The 23887-nt window shown below is 36.8% G+C and overlaps 1 protein-coding gene across 1 annotated transcript in view; it reads left to right on the plus strand.

The window, feature by feature from the left end:
• LOC103046953 (heparan sulfate glucosamine 3-O-sulfotransferase 6) overlaps nucleotides 1–21366 on the plus strand; it is a 38579-nt gene extending 17213 nt beyond the window's left edge. Inside the window, exon 2 of the mRNA XM_022667041.2 lies at nucleotides 17188–21366. Coding sequence (XP_022522762.2) covers nucleotides 17188–17806 — 619 coding nt within the window. The 3' untranslated portion in view covers nucleotides 17807–21366. The remainder of the gene's footprint in view (nucleotides 1–17187) is intronic.
• Nucleotides 21367–23887: the final 2521 nt, after the last annotated feature.

The raw sequence follows: 23887 nt of genomic DNA on the forward strand, positions 1-23887 counted from the left end.
CTCATTGATGAGTCTCTGTTGTGCTCTTGAGGTCATTTTGATTGGGCGCCCTTGTTTTACTTCTTTGCAGAGAAGTCACAGTCCCAAATTATCTCAATTTGTAGATTGTTTGACTTTCTCTAGACTGGCAAATGCCTAAAGTCTTTGAAAACACTTTGTAACTCTTTTCAAGTTCATGTAAATCAACTATTTTTAATCGTTTGTAGTCTAAAAGCTTTTTTTAGCAGGGTATGGTATGGATAACATACATTCTTCTTCTGTACTGCACATACATATCCGTCAATTTCCAGTCACTAGTCTGGTTTACTCTTACTCTGAGTATTAATTCACTTCCCCAGCGCTGTCCAGGCAGGGCTCGAGTGCTGGAGGTGAACGACTTATTAAACGCAGCTTTATTACCTTTTAAAAAGACTCCAGCACCCACAAGCCTCCACTCCAGTAGGTATTATTGGAAATGAATGGCTTTAACGGCAGAGGAAGTGGTTTTCTGCGGGGTCCGCTCGCATATCGTTTCAAAAGTGTCGGCTTTATGGGGGGAAACACCACGGGGGCCAATCACTCCGAAACACATGTGGTCAGAATTAGCATAATTTGAGGTGCGGTGCGGTTCATATTTTGGAAATCCCATATAATCTTGAAGAGACTTCAGTCGTGACGCTCTGCCCCGGTCCAATGGCAATAAGTCGCGTAGGAAGGCGAGCGCAGTGCCGGAGGAAATAGCAGCAGAGGACCGGCCAATATGAAATTTCTATGATGCTTGGTTGTCATGCTCGGCTGCTCTGCCGACTCCACAAAGAATAATGTTAGGTTAGACTGGTGGAAAGCGTTTGATATAAAGAAAGGCCAACTGCTTTGTGACACCGAACCAAAAAGAGTTCAGAATCTATTTTCAGTATCATATGAAACACACTGAATTCAGTATTATGTGAATTTTATTTATGTAATATTTTGATGTCAAAATGCCAGCACAGTTTTTCAGAAGTTTTTTTAAGCAGAAAAGTGAGGAAATGTTGTTTCTTTCACCAGTTGTTTTAACCAGTTTGTGTGAATTACACAGAAATTACGAAATTTCTTTCCAGATCATAGTTAAAATTGTTGTTTGTGTCTTGACAAATGTAGACAGCAGTGCTAAATCTACTAATCTAGATTTTTAAAAAAATCGAAATCCAATATTTTAACCATTACTAAAACAGCAAACACCTAATTTCTTTGTAAAGATGTAAGTTAGTTGAATGACTGATATGAATGATGGTAGCATGGAGCAACTAATCAATATCACAATTATTCAAACATTCTGCATTGATTTTGATTAATGAGCATAATTCAATTTTTATTAATTTTAGTACAAACTGCTTGAGTTGTTCAGTTTGCTCTGTGTTAGAATGATGTTGACTGGACAGGGCGGGGTCTGTATTATGTGTATTAAATCCTTATTGAAAGAAACATTTTAAAGGGAGCAAAAGAATGTCAGAAGATATCTAGAAAAATGCTAAGGCTAAGCTACCTTAGCTAAATGTACTATCCTAGTCCTGTACAGCGCTTCTCTTTAAGCTGGAAAACAGACAGATTTTAAAAAGGTAGAAAACTGAGGAGTCCAAACAAGCAATGCCATGCGTGATAAGTGATGCTGAACACTTTTTTGCATTTAATTTATGTTTGTAGAGTGTTAAAATTTTTAACCTAACTTTAACCTGCTGTTTTGTCCTAGTTGTGGGCAAAGGGTGTGATTCTAGGCCTGCAACAGCTTTTATTTGTTCTCAGAATTTAAGTTCCCCCAGATAGTTTTAGAGCTTTTAGGGCGTATTTGATCTCTGAATTGTAATTCAAAACCAACCCCCAGATAGTTTTAGAGCTATTAGAGCTTATTTGATCTCAGAATTTTAGTTCAACACAATCCCCGCTAGTTTTAGAGCTATTAGTTTTAGTTCAAAACCAACCCCTGCTGGTTTTAGAGCTTTTAAAGCTTATTTGATCTTAAAATTTTAGTTCAAAACCAACTCTAAACTCCAGTTAGATGGTGTTAGAATGCAGTAGAAGTTTCTCACAGTTCTCTTAGCTGATTTCTTGTCACAGTCATCCATCCTGAGGCCATGTTTCTGCCTGTCACGGTACAAGCTTGTCTGTCGGTGGAAACCTGGCGCCTCATCGGGCCGGGCTGTCCAACACGTCAGCTTCTGTCCCCCGAAGACAGAGCCTGAGAGCCAGCATGTAAAACCACACATCAGCATTGTCCACTTCTGGCCCACTTTAGTTTACACGCCCATTCTCTCTCCCAGTGTTGTGACTTTGTAGAGTTCTACTTCTTGGTTAAAATGAATAAATTTAACCTTTAAATTTCTGATGTATAATTGTTAATATGAAACTTCCCTTGGATTGTTAGGAACATATGGATTTTTTTTTTTTTATGATTCTTTTTAGACTACACACTCATTAAACATCAAAACGAATTCATACAGCATAATTGATGAGAATAACATGGCTAAAAATATTTATTTTTCTAAAAAAGCATATATAGAGGTATAACAGAGGTATAACATTATAGAGGTATAACAGAGGTAAATGCTCTTAAATGCTGGAGACAAGCTGTGAGACTCTGAATGTGAAACATGAACCTGAGACATATTTTTAAAAATGATGTCTGAACCTGACCTAATGTTAGGTCCTGTCAGGTTTGGATAAATATGTCATGTCCATACGAGCGAACCAAACTGGTTTTCCCAGGATTCTCCCATATTTTAACTTTCTCTCCTGTAATACAAACATTTTCCATTAAATCCTGTATTTCCCTTGTATTTTTAACCTTTATTAATAGAGTTGTCAGGTTATAAGGTTATAAGTTTGCACCCTCTAAGGAAGGCAGGTGGCAGTATGTAGAACTTTAGCTATACCATTGAACAAGAAATCCTTCTAATGGCGTATAGACTAATCTAACAGACCAGGGAAGACTTTACTAGATTTTGGTACATTGCTGTGAGGATTTGAAAGTAGGAAATGTAAAAGGCAATTATATTTATAGTAGTGGTGTCAATGAAAATACTATACTAGTACTTGTATGTTTGAGTGGAGATAAAGCCAACGTGGGACTTTGGAATAAAGAATACATGATAAATTGGATAGGATAAATTGGATTTTTTTTACTTTACTATAAACATCTCGGCTTGGTTGTAAGGATTTCGAAATATAAAAGTATAAAAGAGCGTTTTTACACCTGTAGTTGGTTTCTGTGATCCGGATCATTTTTGATCTGTTTCTCCCTCTGTTTGGTTTGGTTTCACACAGACAAAAACTTCAATGCACCAATATGCGCACCAGTAAACCACACAAGCACACTGTCTCCTCTGATTGTTCAGAGCTGTATGGCACAGGAACAAGAAAGTAAATATAGTGAGAAGATTCCATCTTACAGCTCGTATATCTGTGCAGAGTGGAGCTGCTTTAAAACAGAACGCTGAATATTTGCCGCTTTGCTGTTTAAACACAGTGTTTTTAATGGGATGTGCAGCACATACATATTAAACAGAGTGTAGCGGCTGCAAACAGTGAAGGCTGCACATGCAGCGCTCAGTGTGTAAACAGCATGGAGCAGCACAGACAGAGTTTGTTCATAGCAGTACATTATCTGGCTAAAATATATCAGATTAAACGGTGCCTGATCAGCAGTTTAGCTCAATTAAAAAGAAGTATTTTTGATATCTGGGTTGAATCGAGATCAGATTGCTTTCTTTCCACAAGTGAACCAATCCAGAAAAGAAAAATCGAGGCATTGGACAAGGGCAGGTAGATTACGGCGGAAGTTGGGGTCAAACTCGGTGGCGTAATTAACTTGCGTTAAACAAATAATAACACGCTACTGACTCCAAAATAATTGCATGTGTTGAAGCTTTAATGTTGACAGCCCTGATTATGTGTTTTCTTGCTTAAAGAGGTAGTTTGTGACAAAAAGTAAAAAAAAAAAAAAATAAGACATTATTAATTATTAAACTTTTTAAACTCTTTACCATTTAAAAATGTTAATTACTGGTGTAAGTTATGATACTGCAATAAATATATATATATATATATATATATATATATATATATTTTTTTTTTTTTTTTTCTCACTCTGTAAATACATTGAGGGTAACCCTCAATTTTAATGTAGCCGAGCTTACATAAAGTTACAGGGATTGAGAATTAAGTTTAAATTATAAAAACAAGCAAACAATGTAAGATTTAATTAAAATGTAGAGCAATAAAACAAAGAGATAAATAGAAAAAAAAATAGTAATAAAACATAAAAAATAAAGGACTAAAATAACCACAGTTGGTTGTAAATGATGTAACTAAAATACACTATAATAATAATAATAATACTAATAATAATAATAATAATAATAAGTAAAAAAATATATTACAAAAATAAAAGGAAGAAAATAAATGAAATAAAATAAAATAAAATAAAACGTCAAAAGTTGTAAAGTTTAAAAAGGTCAAAAGTAAAAGCAGTAACAAAACAAATAAAAAGATTAAATGAATAAAATAAATAAAATAAAAGGGATAAAAGGTAAAACATAAAATTAGATAAATAAAAAAGCTAACTTATTAAATAAATAAAAAGAAAAAAACTCAACTAAAACAGTTACAGGCTGTCTGAAGGTGGTTAGAAACTAGGAGTTTAAAATGATTTAGTGACACCAGCGAGCTGAGTTTTAGGGTTTCCTGTAGTGAATTCCAGCTCACTGGTGCACAGTAGCTAAAAGCAGATTTTCCCAGTTCAGTAAAAACTCAAGGAACCTGACAGGTGATCCAGTCACTAGAGCGGGTCTGATAATATATGTGATACAAAATGTTATAACAGGCAGAATTAGAATTAGCTTTTTATTATTATCTTAGAATAAAAAAAATCTAAGAAAAATGCCTATATGTTTCCCATGCTTTCAGACACACAGGAGGGAATGGCTGCTGGCTGTTGAGAATATGGTGATTTAACTGTGCTAAATGGCTAAATAGTAGGGTGCTGGAAAACGAGTGGTATGAAATACACATATAGTCAAGATGGGGAGAAACGCAGATGTATAATCAGTAGCAAATTGCTACTTCGGGGAGCTGTCTGCCTAATAGCGCCAGTCAGCTAACACACACTGTCACGAAACACAGTGTTTTCTCATCAACATACTGACTGAGCTTTCCTGAATTACCCTGAGCCGATGCTTAAAGTAAAGAAATCATAGCTGAGAGCTGTCAATATAAAAGAGTTGTGCAATACATTCAGTATAAAAGAAAGATCAGAGGCTCCGCCCTCTTCTACCTGGAGTTATGCAATCTTTTAGAAGAAACATAATAAATGAAAACATTTGCCTTCTGGCTAATATCCTTCTGTAAACACACCTGCACCTTATATATCCGCCCTGTATGTTTTTTTTTTGTATCTTCCCAATTAATTCAGTTTGATTTGTTTATATTGCACTACACTCGGTAGCTCACTCACAGACAGAATACGCCCTTTTCACTTTTCACTTCTACAATAATCATAAAAGAATTAGATGCACCCAGAAGAAAAAGGTGTCAGATTGCAATATTGTTCAAAAGAAGGATAAAAGTTACCAGGAACATTAAATAATACAAAATTTATTGAAAGGAATTTTCAAAATTTACTGAAAGGAAGACCAAGGGGAATCTGGAGCTGACTATATTGACTCTCCACATGGACTTATTGATTGTCTTTAATAAGACAAAAGTGGGACTTATACACTTATACACAGTAGCAGTCAATAGTTTAGACACACTTTCTCCTTCAGATTTTTTATGCTTTATTTTTCATTTAATAATTAAAGGGCCAGATATTTTCCAAGTCATTACGTGGTGGGCAATGATGGGAATAACGGCGTTGAAATAAAGGCGTTACTAACGCTGTTACTTTTTTCAGTAACAAGTAATTTAACTAATTACTTTGACTGTCACTATAACGTTGTTACCATTTCCGACACCCTATTACTGCACGTTACTTTAGCCGCTCAATTAACTTTTTTTTTTTTTTTTTTTTAACAAAAGCATACCTGTCAAGTCTCCCGTTTTGGCCCGGAAACTACCGTATTTTACCTCTCTTTCTATTACAGCTAGTCGGAGCAGCTGACGTTAAAACATCTGGATATACAGCGATTTTTCTAAAGGAAAGGAGCTAACCATGTAAACTGTGATTACACTGTTTCTGCAGCTGTTTCTGCAGGTTAAAAAGACTCGTCTCCCAATCAAAACAGACAGATCAAACCTATATATATATATATAATGTTCAACCTGCCCTGATGTACCTGATCAGTCAGTAACCGATTATTTGTTTTTACTAATTACTTGTATTTACTAATTTAGGATTGCAGGACTTACTGTCAGCTATAATAAATGAAAATCCATTTAGATAACTAGTTTGCTAGAAGCTGGATGTAGAGGATGGTGGTTGACAGGTGGTTATTTTAGATTTCTTGTAAACGTGTCTTAAAATGTAAGGGATACTGAACCTCAGTTGGGCTGGTGGGTCGGCTCAAAGCGGGCGGCGGAAAATTTCCCTTATTTTTACATTCAAATCTTGACAGGTATGCAAAAGTAATGCTATAGTTACTTTTACTGGTAACTAGTTACTTTTGTAGTGGAGTAACACAGTTAGTAAATCAGTTACTTTTTGGAGAAAGAACTAGTAACTATAGCTAATTACTTTTTCAAAGTAATGTGCCCAACACTGGTGGTGGGCCACGAAGAAAAAAATCTGTTTTGGAAAATGAAGTGTAATGGGATGGAGTGCTACAGACTAGTAGCTCTTCAACCCAGAGGGTTGTTAAACCCAATGGCAGAACAGCTGATCTCAAAGCAGTTAACCCAAGAAAAAAGGAAAAAATAAATAAATAAGCACACCGCTCCTAGAGAACCCGTGTCATCAGGGTCCAATACACTACCGCTGCCCCAGCTAGTGAATTGGGACACGGCCAGAACAAAAACGCCCTTTTAAGGAGATAGGAAGCCCAAGAACAGGTGGAAAAACGAGAACGGGCAGGACACTAAAGTTACACTGAACGTTAAAGAGAGACAGGGGGGATTGTAAACAAAAGCTCACCAGAGAGACATTTTATTATTTTTTTTTATCATTGTTCATTATAGATCAAACAACCTCACAGGCCAGATGTTTCATGCTTGATCTAAAGTATAAAACATATTCTGGTTTCTTTAACAGTTTTTGTTTACAGAGTAATTCTGCATGTGTTCCTGTATAGCTTTAATATAGTCTTCAATATTAAATTTATAATGTGAAAAAAATATATAAAAAGAAAGCAAACACACTGAATGACAAACTGAAAGAGGTGTTTTCAAACTTTTGACTGGTACTGTATGGAATGCAAAACTCTACTTCCTCAGTCCGGGACCTGAAGGATATGTAAAATCCGGTGAGACAGTAGTTAATGATTTTTGTTGGTGCCAAGGCCACATTAACTATGGATGACTTCAGCTAGACAGCTTTCAGTCATTCTCTGATAAACAATACTTATCCCCCCTGACTTTTAGAGTCATTGAGAGGGAGGCATAACACACACACACCACACACACACATGTATATATACCCTCAGTCTCCTTCGGTCCTCCTCAATGCCACCTCGCACCTCAGAGACAGACACATTGATCTGCAGTAATTGTGGCGCAGGGTGGCAGAGGTGTGGATAGGTGTGGATATGTGATAGCACACAGAGGCATGGCTCTGCTCTTCTCAGAGAGATTCATACATTCGGTGTGTATTTTCTGAGAAAGCCTTGCTCTGGGTTTTTCCACAAATCACCTATTTTTGACAGTAGGCTTATATTTTTAGGACATTATGAGTCTAAATGCTTGTGGAACCCCCTTAAGATGCATGCATTTAGCTGTTAAGGCTTTTACAGGCATTCTAACCAAAAGGTAGACCTTTTGCAGTGAAACTGACATAATAGAAGCTTGTTAATACCCAAACTTTGCTGTTGGATCGTGTTCACCTCATTGAATAGAGACAGATCAAATAATAGCTCAGTCTTTCCCAGTGAAAATGGCAGAACAGCATAATATGGGGCGCTGAGTGATTGGAAGATTGCTGTCTGGTTCGAATCCTGGTCATGCAGCTTGCCATCAGCTGCTGGAGCCTTAAGAGAGTACAGTTGGTCTTGCTCTCTCTGGATTTGTAGATGGCGCTTTTGAACCCCTCGTCACTTCTAGTGTGATGTCGACCATGTGCTAGTCTTCACCCTCCTTATGTTGTGGCATCACCATTGATGAGGGATATACAGCTAAGTAGCAGCTGACTAGCAGCTGAGTGGGTGGGACAATTGGCCTAGCTAAATTGGGGGAAAATGGGAAAAATGCCATCAGCAGCCGAAGTCTGAGCGAGAACAATCAGACATGCCCTCTCTTTGGCTGGGTAGATGGCGCTCTCTCCCTTCATCTCTCCCATTTTAATGCTGGTTAGCACTTTTCTGTTGGCTGATATGTCAGAGTTGGGGATGCTTTACTCCAAGATCATTGGCTGCCTAGTTCTGCATTAGTGGCAAAGGGTTAGACAAGAGGCATTGGTTGTAATGGAATAGCTATTCAATACTTTTGCCAGGGATGAGTTGGGGAGTGGGGGGTGAGGCGGGGTGGGGTGGTGATCAATCATCCAATATTATCCTGACCTCACTTAAGCTCTTGTCACTGAACACAATCCAATCCTCAAGCCAGTGCTCTAAGATCTAGTACAAAACCTTCCCTGGACAGTAGATTTAGTTCTAAGGCTTTTTTTTTCATGTGTATGGCCATGTTTTGTCTGTCATGCTTTAAGTTTTCTGAAGGAAACAGATTGTTGACAGTTGAACTAATCCCAGCCCTGTCTCAGCCTGTCAGTGTTAAACTCTGCTGCGTGCAGTAGACAGAATCAGACATGCCTTCTGTGGTCAGTTTCCCAAACCAACATTTATTTATGCCAAGAAGCTTTGCATCTTTATGGACGCTTTTGACATGCGTGGAATTGGAACGACAAGCCATATAAACCACCGATAAATTCAGTATTTAGAGTGTATAATAATGCAATGTCAGCACGACTCACATCTAACAATTTTTGGTCATCAGTAAGTTTTTTGAATGTTACAGTTATGGTACGTGTCCACTGGCACTTAAGCTTGGATGCATCCTATTCATTTCAATGTACATAGACGCTGCATGCCTCGGTGCATGCTGGGTTGCATTGAACGCAGCCCCACCCTCTGGCAAAAAAGTTCAGCAGAGCTCAACTTTATTCAAATCAATCAGGAAAGAGCAGGCTGCGACTTCACTCACATTCAAGCCTCATACACAGAGCAGGTGCCTTTTATCCACTGAAAAAAAGCTGAAAATGGTTTTATAGCGGAATATGGATTTATAGAACTATAGGTTACAGTGAGGTTTACTAAAAATGCAAAATATGACACTTATGATTGTTTACTTCTGTTGCTTTATTTGAAAGATCCGGCATGGCGACATGTATTGAGGAAAACTGCCATTTGACACGCACCGTTAGCATTAGCATAGTTCTTAGAAAGTCGCTGCAACAACATAACTTGAATAACGTGAATTATTACATTTTTAATTTTGGAAAGGTTTTTTTTTTTAACGTTTACATGATGTTAGTATTCATCTAGCTGGGAACATTATGTGAAAAACGTTCTAATAATGTTGTGAGGCAAACTATTGAATTAGCCACATGTTTTTAGAACATTCCTGGAACCTTGTTTCTGTTAGGCTAACCTTCCTAGAACCTTTTTTTTTTTTAAACGTTGATAAACATTCTTACAACGTTCTCTCTCTAGCTGTGCTGCTCTAAAAACCATGATATTAAACACATATTTAAAACTATATTTCAGCTGGCAAGAAGGAATTAATAGAGCCCAATGGTATATATATCAGTTGGAAAAAATTGTCCTGTTGGAAGATTGCTGTTAGGAGGAATCAGGAGCACTAATAACGTCAGGTTCTGATGTTTGATACTAATGATTAGTTCAGGGTTGATAACGCCACTCCAACTCATCTCAAAGATATTGGATGGAGCTCATCCATGGTCATCACTATGGAGAACACACTTGAACCATACCTAACACTGAACATGGTGACCTCAGACTCATCTGCTCATCCTCGGAGCTGCATTTGTAGCATGCTGTTATATGATCACTGCTTTGTCATGAAGGTTGCACTGTGTATGCTATTGAACTGCTTGTTACAGCGATGAGGGAACATGAGTGGAGGGTTTGGATTGTTCTGAGCATAGAGATTATTTTCCCTCATAAAATCATCTGTAGTTATATATGAAGCATACCTGTATACAGTATGACTGCTCATAGAACAGATTTATCATATAGAGGCTGCAGTCTGAACACAAATAAGGACTTACTGAACAAGAAGAACATATAGAAAAAATTGTACACAAAGGTTTAAGAATTATAGAACAGCTACCCAACAGCCAATCATAAAGGATATTTCTGTATTGTCACCTTGCAAAAAAACCTTGTAAAAACCTTGCAAAAATCTCCAACAGCAACTTTAAAGGAGAAGAAAAAATAGTAACTTACACAGAAAGTCAATGTAATATATTTTGTTAAGTCATTTTTTTATTAAGTCAGTTTGGAGCAATTTTATGGGTCCATTTAACATCAAAATTCAAAAACGGGCCCAACAGTAGATCAATCAAAACTTATTTTTTTACTCTAAATTACATTAAGGGTGACCCTCATTTTAAAGGGATTGAAAAGATTCAATAGAACAGCTGAAATAATCAGGAGCAAAATAAATAAACAGAGAAATAATCAGGAGCAAAATAGTAAAAAAATTAGAAATAAATAAAATACATTTTTAAATCAACATTTAATATAACTGTCACGTCTGGTGCTGTTAGCTCCTCTGTCCCTTCCACACCCAGCTCTAACGGAGGTTCTCAGGTCAACAACTACATTACCCAGAATGCACCACCCGCTGACATCACGCACTCACCTGGTCACGTGACACCTCACCTGCTTCCTCCAGGAAGTCCCGAATACTGATTACTGGCACTATAAAGGAGCGCTCCACGCACACACCCACGCCGCGTATTGTAGGTTCTCCTCATTACAAAGCGTTCTATATCTCTTGTCTCAGTTTTTTCTTGTGTATGACCTTGCCTTTGTTTTTCTCGACGCCGATTATTGCCTTGCCTCTGATATTGGATTGCTTGTGTATTACCTGGACTGTGTTTTCACTACTGCCTCTTGGATTACCTCTGACATTGGATCTCTCGTGTATGAACTCTGGACTGTCTCTCGTTTATGGTATGGTTTTGTCTTCATTGCTCTGGTTATTGGTGATTACCCATTTTTCTGTATCGACTACGTCTTACATCTGTTTATTTTATAATAAACACGTTTTTATCAGTATCTGCACGTGTCTGCATTCTGTGCTCACCATGACAATAGATAAATAAAATACATATGTAAAAAAAGACAAATCTAAAAAGACCATAACAAACGGACCCATAAAAAGTAAAGAATTTATAACATATAAAATGAAGAAAAAGATATTTAATAATAAAAGTAAAGAATGATAAGAAAGGATAAAATGAACATAGGAATCAAAATAACAGCACAAGAGACACTGAAATTTGCCAAATATGGTAAATTAACCAACTGTACCAACATAAAAGCCTTCTTTATGACAAAAAACAACAATATAGAAAAGGAACATTTAATTTTCAGAAGATTATTTTAATTTTAATGGAATAGCTATTTTTAAACTGTTCTTTCGTGCCCCCCCCCCCCCCCCTACTGTTTATGGAGTGTAATATGCTTTTATAATATATGACTAATGGAAATATAACCTCCTTATAGAGAGCTGTATACATGCATTAAGATGTATAAATAATGTTCATTATGAAGTTTACCTTCAGGGGATATCTTGGGAATGTTCAAACCTGTATAGGTTATTAGGCGTTATCTTGTGAGTGAGCTTGGTATTGGTTATGACCTGCAGGGTTTGGCTAGATTTGTCCATGTGAAAATATAACAGAATCATAATTTACAGGTCAGTGGATTTTTCTGTAGCTTCTATGGGAAATGGCAAATGTTGTCGGACATTGGACATTAGGGGTGTGCCATATTGGATCATATGCAGATGAATATCACCAATATATATATATATATATATATATATATTTTTTTTAAATATTTTAACCTAAATATGGGCCATTCTATTTGTTTGTACACTTTTCTAAGTTCCCATTAAATATCTAATTGAGGCTGTTTATATCTGTACAGCATAATTTATTTTACTTCAATTCTGGATATAGGCAGTGAATTATTAGATAGATTCACTATACAATAACTCTGAAATTATTCCAGAATTTCCCTCTGGGATTAATATATATATATATATATATATATATATATATATATATATATATATATATATATATATATATATATATATATATATATATATATATATATACAACCCCTGGCAAAAATTATGGAATCACCAGTCTTGGATGAGCACTCCTTCAGACATTTCATTCTGTAAAACAAACTCTGATCAAAAACATGATACAATAATAAGGTCATTCCAAAGTGCAACTTGTTGGCTTTCAGGAACACTCAAAGAAATGAAGAAAAAACATTGTGGAAGTCAGTGAATGTTACTTTTATTGACCAACCACAGGGAAAAAAATATGGAATCACTCAATTCTGAGGAAAAAAGTATGGAATCATGAAAAACAGATAAACAAAAGATGATTCAAAATACATCACTAGTATTTAGTTGCACCACCTTTGGCTTTTATAACGGCTTTCAGTCTCTGAGGCATGGACTTGATGAGTGACAAACAGTATTCTGCATCAATTTGGTGCCAACTCTCTTTGATAGCAGTTGCCAGACCAGCTTTGCAGGTCGAAGCCTTCTTGTGGACCATTTTTTTCAATTTCCACCACAGGTTTTCAATTGGGTTGAGATCTGGACTATTTGCAGGCCATGACATTGACTGAATGTGTCTTTCTCCAAGGAATGCCTTCACTGTTTTTGCCCTATGGCACGATGCATTGTCATCTTGGAAAATTATTTCATTATCTCCAAACATCTGTTCAATTGAAGGGATGAGAAAACTGTCCAAAATGTCAATGTAAACTTGTGCATTGATAGAAGAATTAACCACAGTCATCTCCCCAGTGCCTTTGCTTGACATGCAGCCCCATATCATCAAGAACTGTGGAAATTTGGTTGTTTTCCTCAGGCAGACCTCTTCATAAATCTCACTGGAACGGCACCAAACAAAAGTTCCAGCATGATCACCTTGTCCAATGCAGATTCTTGACTCATCACTGAAGATAACTTTCATCCAGTCATCCACAGTCCATGATTGCCTCTCCTTAGCCCACTGCAGTCTTGTTCTTTTATGTTTAGGTGTCAATGATGGTTTTCTTTTAGCTTTCCTGTATTGAAATCCCATTTCCTTTAGGCGATTTCTTACGGTTCGGTCACATACATTGGCTCCAGCTTCTTCCCATTTATGCTTCATCTGTTTAGTTGTACTTTTTCGGTTTTCAAGACAAATGGCCTTAAGTTGCTTGTCTTGACGCTTTGATGTCTTTCTCGGTCTACCAGTACGCTTGGCTTTAACAACCATTCCATGCTGTTTGTATTTGGTCCATATCTTGGATACAGCTGACTGTGAACAGCCCACATCTTTAGCAACCATGCGTGAAGAGTTACCTTCTTGAAGAAGTTTCACAATCCTCTCTTTTGTTTCAAGAGACATTTCTCTTGTTGGAGCCATGGTTCTTGCCACTCTAATTCGTCCAGCAGCCCTCCAAGGTGTCATGACTGCAGGTGTTTTTAACTGCAGACTAACGAGCAGATCTAATCTGAGGCAGGTGTCCATTTAGGGAAAGGAAATTGACTGGGTGTGTCCTTATTTTCTACCTTCAATTTGAGTGATTCCATACTTTTTTCCTCAGAATTGAGTGATTCCATATTTTTTTCCCTGTGGTTGGTCAATAAAAGTAACATTCACTGACTTCCACAATGTTTTTATTCATTTCTTTGAGTGTTCCTGAAAGCCAACAAGTTGCACTTTGGAATGACCTTATTATTGTATCATGTTTTTGATCAGAGTTTGTTTTACAGAATGAAATGTCTGAAGGAGTGCTCATCCAAGACTGGTGATTCCATACTTTTTGCCAGGGGTTGTATATATATATATATATATATATATATATATATATATATATATATATATATATATATATATATATATAGTGTATCATTTTCATTTTAACATGCTGGATCAATGACTTCTGTTACAATCTGATAAAAAAAAACTCAATTGCTATATCATATTGTATGCAATAATATAGCCAAATTTGTAAAATGTATTGTTTATTTTGTTGTATTACTGTATCCTTAAACAGAGCTTTTTTAACTAAATATTTTGTCAAAATACCCTGAAATATCCTGATATTATTTAACCTCTACGCCGCCCACTTCTCAATTCAATTTAATTAAATTCAATTTTATTTATATATCGCTTTTTACAACAGAAGTTGTCACAAAGCAGCTTTAGAAAGAAAAACAGGTCCACGCCTCTTATGAGCAGAACCACAGAGATGCCACTTCTATTGGACATAATACCAGTTCTATGACACTTAGCGTGTCTGTGTACTAGAAACCTTAATCTCTGTGGCATTTTATTACGACCAAAGTGTTTAATTGGTCAACGCTTATCTGGGAAACAATGCATTTAGAAGACCCTTTAGAAGCATCCATTAAAACGTTCTACAATGTAAGCCCAGATAAGTTGAATTTACTTTAAAAATTTGAGGAAAACAGTTGCCTTAAAAAAGTGAAGTAATGGGTAATGAAAATTTAAGTTAGTATAACTTAGAACATCAAGTTATTACAACTAAAATGAAGGTTGATTTAACTTTTTTTCTTTTGTTATACTGTACGACCAGATAAGCTGAGTTTACTTAATTTTTTTAAGGCAGCCGGTTTACTCAATCTTTTTAAATAATGGGGAATAAAAACTTAAGTAAGCATAAATTAAAACATCAAGTTATTACAACTAAAGGGGAAGTTGATTTATTTCTAAGGTAGCCCAGGGGGAATCACTACACACAGATGGTGAGTGTCAGAAACTGTTGGACACACCTAGTATGCAAATAGATTGTGACAGCAGCCATAGGAAAAGAAGCTGTTAATGGCAACAGACTAAACTCAGTTATTATAAGTTGGTTAAACTCAAAGATCTCAGTTTGAATGTATAATATGTGCCCACAAATGTTCAACTAACTCAAAATAGTTGAGTATTGTTTAGAAATATCCAATTTTATGTAAAACAGACTTAAATAATTTGAGTTCAAACTACTTCTGGATTTACAATGTACAGGAAAATAAAGTAAGCTCTTCTGTGGCATTTTATTACGTCCACAGTGTTAATCTGTCTACACTTATCTGGGTAACAATGCCTTCAGAAGTTTCGTTTAAGACCCTTTAGAAGCATCCATTAAAAGGTTCTTGAGGAAAATAAAGTAAGCCCTTCTGTGGCATTGCTCCAAATAACTGCATTTAATATAAAGACAGCATATGATTGATAATGTCCATGATAAACTGAGGCTGCATTTCAAACTGACACTTATTACACTGAGTGCATTAAAATAGAAACATCATTTACAGGCTCAGACCTGACATGTATTTTTAATTAAACCCGAACCACATCTATTAGCTGAACACCATTAACTGCAGATCTTCCAGACCACATCTAACCCAGCCATGGAATCAGCATTAAAACAAGAGGCCCTGTCCTTTAGTCTATCTGTCCTCAAGCAGGACATCTCCTCCCCACACACACACACATACCAAGACACACTCAGGAGGGGCCTGAGACAGTGAGGAAGGGGAGGAGGAAGTCTTTGGCTAAATTACTGTTAAGTGGTTCTTGTGGCTTTGCAGCTTTTGCTGATCAGATCCGTATTGAGTGGCATCCTGTTTCACATGTGCTCCACAAGGCTCCTTTAATCACACCACTTTACAGAGCCGAGCCCGTCCGCGCCGACGGACAAAGACAGCCTCCGCCGTTTGATTTACCTCACATGTGAGGATACAAAAGGCTGAAGCCGCTGCGGTTTGGCTCAGTTGAGGAGCTTCAGCGTACGCTTCCAATGTAATCTGCTGGCTTGAGGGGCCGCCATTAGTTCCTCACAGTTGGTGCAAATTAAATGAGGAGAAAACTATTTATCTGCTTACACAAGATGTTCAGAATCTTTGTTTTGGAGAACACGGACCATCTCTGTGTTTGGAAACGTACACCACATCTGAGATTTGGTGTGTGGCTCCAAGAGGCTTCAGCGAGCTTCTCAATTCCAGGCTCTTCTGTGAACAATTGATCATTTGATCTTGATAATCGCTCACATGCTTACATTTACTTTGCCTTTTATTCCAGTACAGACGGTATGAACCCAATATATTTCATATTGTATCTGGTAAACTTCTTTTAATTTGTTAAAATACATCCATTCCTGCATTTCAGGCATGCAACACATTCCAAAGAGTTCCAAAAAGTTGGGATAGGGCTAGCAATGAGATAATTTGTTACAAAAGCAGTATCCACAAAAAAAACTGAGACCTTAAGAATCAAAGATGGGCAGCGGATCTCCAATATGTAGGCTAGCAAATGTGTGAGAAAGCTATTAAAATGTTATAAACCATTCTATATATCTTTATCACCAACAAGCCTTATTTTCACCATGTCCAGAAGCTCCGCCCACTTCTCTTCTACAATACAGAGTTACTATATTCACTAATACCACTTACAACTTTACTGTACACAACACAAGCCTTATGTTCACCATGTCCAGAAGCTCCGCCCACTTCTCTACTACAATACAGAGTTACTATATTCACTAATACCACTTACAACTTTACTGTACACATCACAAGCCTTATGTTCACCATGTCCAGAAGCTCCGCCCACTTCTCTACTACAATACAGAGTTACTATATTCACTAATACCACTTACAACTTTGCTGAAAACATATCTTGGGTTCATTCTGTCTGAATTAATTAAAAGTCAATGTAAATGTAGGAAACACTCTAAGAAACACTGTATTTATGTATTTGTAATTATGTATCCCTACCACACTGCTCTAATTAAGTCTCTTTAATCATGTGTTTTACAGAAACTTGATGCCGAGGACTCTGGATGGCCAGATCACCATGGAAAAGACCCCCAGCTACTTTGTCACCAAAGAGACCCCCTCCAGACTGTGCGCCATGAACTGCGACACGAAGCTGATCGTAGTGGTGCGAGACCCGGTGACCAGGGCCGTGTCCGACTACACACAGACACTGACCAAAACCCCTGGACTGCCCTCCTTCCAGAGCCTGGCCTTCAAGAACTCCAGTTCTGGAGCTGTTGATGCCTCGTGGAGTGCCGTGCGGATCGGTCTATACGCCCAGCACCTGGAGAACTGGCTCAGACACTTCCCTCTGTCCAGCTTCTTGTTCGTGAGTGGCGAGAGGCTGGTCAGCGATCCGGCTGGTGAAGTGGGTCGTGTGCAGGACTTTTTGGGCCTCAAGCGCATTGTGGGCGACAAGCACTTCTACTTCAATCGGACCAAAGGCTTTCCATGCCTGAAGAAGCCTGAGGGCAGCAGCAGGCCTCGCTGCCTGGGCAAGTCCAAAGGCAGGACACACCCGCCTATACCTACTGAGGTGCTTCAGAAGCTCAGGGACTTCTACAGGCCATTCAACCTCAGGTTCTACCAAATGAGCGGGCAGGACTTTGGCTGGGACTAAGATTACTCTTTTATTAAGGGCCAAAAATGGGTGCTTGGTCCATAATTGGTTCTCTAACAGACATTTCAATTCATTTAATTGGTTTGAACTGACCTATGCATGCTCCGCCTACAATTTGCAGCTTTAACAGCAATTGTTTAAAAATTGGATGTTGAAAAAAAATATATATTTAAATTAAGGCTGCACGATATTGAAAAAATTGGTAACACTTTACTTGATGGTCCACTGGATGATGCTCAACTGACATTCAACTGCTTGTCTATTAAATGCAATTGAAATGAAAGGTGAAAGTAAATTATTCTCTATTGAATGTAACCCTACATCCAACTCTAACCCAAACTTCAATCTTAACATTTTAGCATTGAGTTTAAAATTTGGGTTAGGGTTAGGGTTAACTGTAGAGTTAGATTTTAGGGTTGATTTAGGGTTAGGTGTAGGGTTATGTTCTATTTTAAATCATTCAACATATGGTTAAGTTGCAGTTAATATAGATTCAGTTGAATGTCAGTTGAGCATCAACAAGGCCATCAAATGGACCATCCAAGTAAAGTGTTACCAAAAAATTTTACATTGCAAATGTTCTTTTTTCTTTGACAACATATACCGCGGGCTGTCTCATGCTGCACCGATCAAGAGCTGAGTCAGCGCCGAGCACTTAAAAGTTTTTCTGGGATTAAAAGCATGAATTTAGCTGTAACTTGAAATATCTGCGCAAAACTGTGCTGGACTGAGGTACACAGCTTTCGACACGTGCGTTTACAAGCGTGTGCCCAACCATGTGGATGAAGGCCATGCAGTTACCACATGTTTACTCCTCGTCATACTTCTCAGGCAGCAGCAGCCTGTCACTCATCCAGACACAGAGACAACTCTGTGTATCTACTTATCGTGTCAGGATTCAAAATTTAATTTTAATTTAAATTTTTTCATAGCATTTAACTGACACTCTTATCCAGAGTGACGTACAAGCTTATTTCTATTACAGATGTGGGCCAATGTAGTGTTAGAGTCTTGCCCAAGGACTCTGGAATGGAACCCTAGTCTCCCACATGATTTGGTAGCTCACTAGCAGGGGTGGTGTTATCCACTGTGCCACATCAACCACAAGATGGTAATGACACTGAGCTGGCTGATGTTGTTGTAGCTCATCAAACATATTTACCAGTGCAAACAGTTCTGCATTTTTTGAGTTTGGGATGAACCAAAATAAAACAATTTTGACATAGAATCTCATTTTTGACAGTATTAATCTCTGAAGATGCAGCACTTATGCTGCACTGCTGTTATGAGGCCACCTTGACAAGGTTCTCTATAATGCATTTGCTTTAATGCAATCTAATGCTTGTCCAATCACATTAATAAAATAAATGTAGGCAGAAAATAGATTGGTCAGCTTAGATTTTTAACAGTCCAAAAGTCCAATTAAAGGTTACATTTTAGAAAACTGGGGAAATTAACGTAAATCTTTGTACTATTATATGAGTCTGTTATTATATAGTGATGGTATGAATATTATTAACAGTAATGATCATATCTGCAGCAATTATAAGATTTGAGTGGTAAGAGTCCATATAAATTTCAACACTTACGCCAAACCTCCAGACATACATATGCACCTGCATATCAGAAGAACCTAAGAAATGCATTTTTTTATCATTTGAGCCAAAGATCACTATGTATTTATGTATTTTTTTCATTTGTTTTCATTTTTAAATAATATATAAATATGTACAAACTGAATGTAGTCTAGCTTTTCATTTTTATGTTTAAACTTTTTTCTCCATTCAGGTAGATAAAAGCCTGGTCTATGACTGGAAGTAACTGTCAGAGGTTGTTTTTTTTTTCCTCTGGTTGAGAAGTGTGGACAGATATGCCGAGAGACTTTTTATACACACTCTCTATGTACTACTCCTTTTCAACAAAGCAGCGTAACGACCAAAATAGACCTAAATGGCCGCTTTTCCACTGCAGAACTGTTAGAACTGAACTGTCTGTTCTGAGTTGGGGTGGGAATCACATTGCATTTCATGATATGATACTTTGACGCCTACAATAACGATGATGATGTCACGTTGTGTCACTGTGATTTTGCGATACTAGACATATAAGACTACAATACTTCACACCATTTGTGTTACTGAAGAGAATAAAAAATACTCCTAAATAAGCAAATACCAGGAATTATGGCTTTATTGACAATCAGTATTCTTCACCGCAGGTTGACCACTTTAGTTTCTGAATCAGTTTCTCTGATTTTGCTGTTTATAGGTAAATGTTTGAGTAAAATGAACATGGTTGTTTTATTCTATAAACTACAGACAACATTTCTCCAAAAATTCCAAATAAAAATATTGTCATTTAGAGCATTTATTTGCAGAAAATGAGAAATGGCTGAAATGAATTCAGAAATCAATATTTGGTGGAACAACCCTGTTTTTTTAATCACAGTATTCATACATCTCGGCATGTTCTCCTCCACCAGTCTTACACACTGCTTTTGGAAAACTTTATAGAGAAGATCAGCATTAAAGTAGGATGAGGTGGTTAGCTGGCACGGCCACTCAGTATGTTGATAAAAATGAATTTAAATGATTAAAAAAAGAATATTATAAAACAAACTCTGCCCTGGAGGTTTTATTGTTTGCCATTTTTGCCCATTTTTGTAGTTTTTATTTTTGCGTTGTACATACTGAAAAAATGTTGGGGAATCAGGGGTCAGGAATGATACATCAGCTGCGCCCTTGAAATCATTTCATATGTAGGCTGCATTTTTCGGCTTAATATGAAGAGTCCTTCACTTTAGGACGACCTTCTGTGACATAATGGCTGAAGCTGCAGCCATAGACTTTGGGGTGCAGCTAAGTTGAAGCCAAAGCAAATTTTAGAAAGGCCAAAATGCAGGGGAAAATGCTACATTTTTAAAAATAAAAAAAACAAACATCTGGACAGAGCCTATTAACCAAAAAGTTACAACAACACGTCTGTAGTGCTGTACAGTTATTATATAAGTGAGAATATTGAATATTGCGCAGTGTACAGCATACTGTATATGACCGTAGCGACTTTTCTTATCAAATTTGACTTTGTACATCCCTCGTACTGTATATTTAGTCTGAATGTAAATATGTTTATCCACTGCTATCATAAGCTAGTATTGCATGAGCATTCTTCAGATCAACTGAGTTTTATAAATTCATGATGGTGCAACCACTATTATTACATGATAAACATTGTTGGTAGGGATAAAGCCTATACAATGAATGACACAATGATGTGATCTTTAATAAATATCTACTGTAGCTTCTCACAAGCTATGTTTCTCGTGTTTGACAGCATTTGGTCCATGCATGTGTACTGTATGGACAATGCAACCAGACCTAGCATTGACCACACAAGAGAAGCTGAAACAATGGAGAAAATGTTTTTTGTACATTGTTTTATGAACTATTTGCTACTGTGTGTGAATTATGTCTATATGCTGCCTACCAAAGTATTTTCAGTGTTTTCTACTGATGGAAATGCTTGAAACTGAGTTATTAAAAAAAGATAAAGACTTTAAACAGTTCTCGTCTTTTTTTTGTATGTTTTATGGTTTTATTTAATGAACCTACAGTTGCATAATTAAAATAATTGGTAATACTTTATAATAACTTTCATTAATATATTTTTAACTAATGATCAGTACATGTGAACAAAGCAGTAGTTAATCAGAATTTGAATTAACAAATGCTCACACATGACATTTATTATTATCAGCATGGATATTCATATTAAAAACGTAAGCAAATCATTAGCTCATCAGAATTTGAACATTAAAAAAATCACTAGTAAATACCAATTTTAAACCAGGCGAATGTTTATCAGTTGCAGTTCATGTTGCCAATGCATTCATTAGTATTTACAAATGTGATAGCAACTTTTTAGTTTCTTAAAATGTGAAAAATAACAGTTATTAATTATTAGTTAATGGTATATCAATGAAAGTTAATATAAACTGTTACCAAATCATTCGTTTGGGAAAGCGACAAAAACAATAGTGTTGTAGAGTGGTATGCCTGTTGTTAGAATAGAGCATTTTATTATAATATCTCAGGATAGTTTTATGCTTTTTAAATGAAAATATTTTAATATGCTGAGTTACTAAATTAAACTGAGAGCTTTAATTAAAAAAAGACACACTAGTCTAGCTCCATATTCCACACTCCAACAACTAGAAAAAAAGAAAACATTTGATGCTGGAACTAAGGTTTACATATTGAACATGATTTGTTGCAGATTATCGCTCAAACGCATTTAAAACAATACAGTAAAAACTGTTAAAAATGACTTTCTGTACACAGAATAAAATCTGGCCATGTATCTGAGAACACATGGAGCAGTACAGAGGACTGGGGGAAATCCAGTGGCAGCCTCAGGCTGAATTACAGAGCTGATGGAGGCCATTTCTGAGTGAGCATCTCCCTCTGTCCCTACCAAGCCCTCCGCCTTCTCCCCCAGCTTACTGATACCATGTGTGCAGTATGAGCAGGCCTCTAATTATAAAACATGTCCGCCTGCTCCAAAAGCCATGTTCTGTTACTGTGCCACAATTTCCCTCCATCTCTCTCTGTCTCTGTAGTGGCTTTTCCATCCACACAGTTCTTGCGAAATTTGACAATGAGCATGAAAACTGATTAGAAAAAGGCTGACAGATGGAAAAAACACACAAATATGAAAAAAGATGTTCACGCTAGTATGAGGTGGAAAAGCTAGGAAATTGTTAAAGCCAATGTGCAAAAACAAGTGATGAAAAAGTGATGATATATTTAGCTACAATGTTTAATGTACCATTTTGTTATAGTTGCATTATTATTATTTGGCATACAGTACAACCACAACACACAACCACAAACATTTCCACTCTACTTAGTACTCTCTATACTACACTATACTCTCTACACTATTCTATACTAGCTTATACTCCTTCTATGTACTCCTTCCTATCTATGCTCCCTAAAACCTTATGCTCCCTATACTATCCTATTCTACCCTACAGTACGCTTTTCTCCCTATACTGCCATATAATCCCTATAATACCCTACACTATCCTATATTACTGTATACTACCCTATATGATCTATACTACCCTACACTAACATTTACTAATGTGCACTACACAAAACTCATTTATATTCCCAACACACCATATACTAAACTATACTACCCCTTTACTCCCTACATACCATATACTGAACTATACTACCCTATACTCGCTACATAACCTATTCTAAACAATACTACCCCTTTACTCCCTATATTACCCATTGACAACCTTATACTGCCCTATACTCCCTATTTTAAATGATACTACCCTATGCTTCCTTGCTACATTCCGTCTACTAATCTATGCTACCCCATACTCAGTATACTATCTTTACTACGATATACTGCCCTATACTAGCCTATATTACTGTATACTACCCTATATGATCTATACTACCCTACACTAACATTTACTAATGTGCACTACACAATACTGCTTTATATTCCCAACACACCATATACTAAACTATACTACCCTATACTCCCTACATACCATATTCTAAACTATACTACCCTATACCCCTAAATACCATATTCTAAACAATACTACCCCTTTACTCCCTATACTACCCAATGTCAACCGTATACTGCCCTATTTTAAATGATACTACCCTATGCTCCCTTGCTACATTCCCTCTACTAATCTATGCTACCCCATCCTCAGTATAGAATCTGTACTACGCTATACTGCCCGATACTAGCCTATATTACTGTATACTACCCTATATGATCTATACTACCCTACACTATTATTTACCAATGTGCACTACACAATACTCCTTTATATTCCCAACACACCATATACTAAACTATACTACCCTATACTCCCTACATACCATATTCTAAACTATACTACCCTATACTCTCTACATACCATATCCTAAACTATACTATCCCTTTACTCCCTATAATACCCAGTGTCAACCTTATACTGCCCTATACTCCCTATTTTAAATTATACTACCCTATGCTCCCTTGCTACATTCCCTCTACTAATCT

This window comes from Astyanax mexicanus, chromosome 19 (assembly GCF_023375975.1).
Source record: "Astyanax mexicanus isolate ESR-SI-001 chromosome 19, AstMex3_surface, whole genome shotgun sequence".
Classification (NCBI taxonomy): domain Eukaryota; kingdom Metazoa; phylum Chordata; class Actinopteri; order Characiformes; family Acestrorhamphidae; genus Astyanax; species Astyanax mexicanus.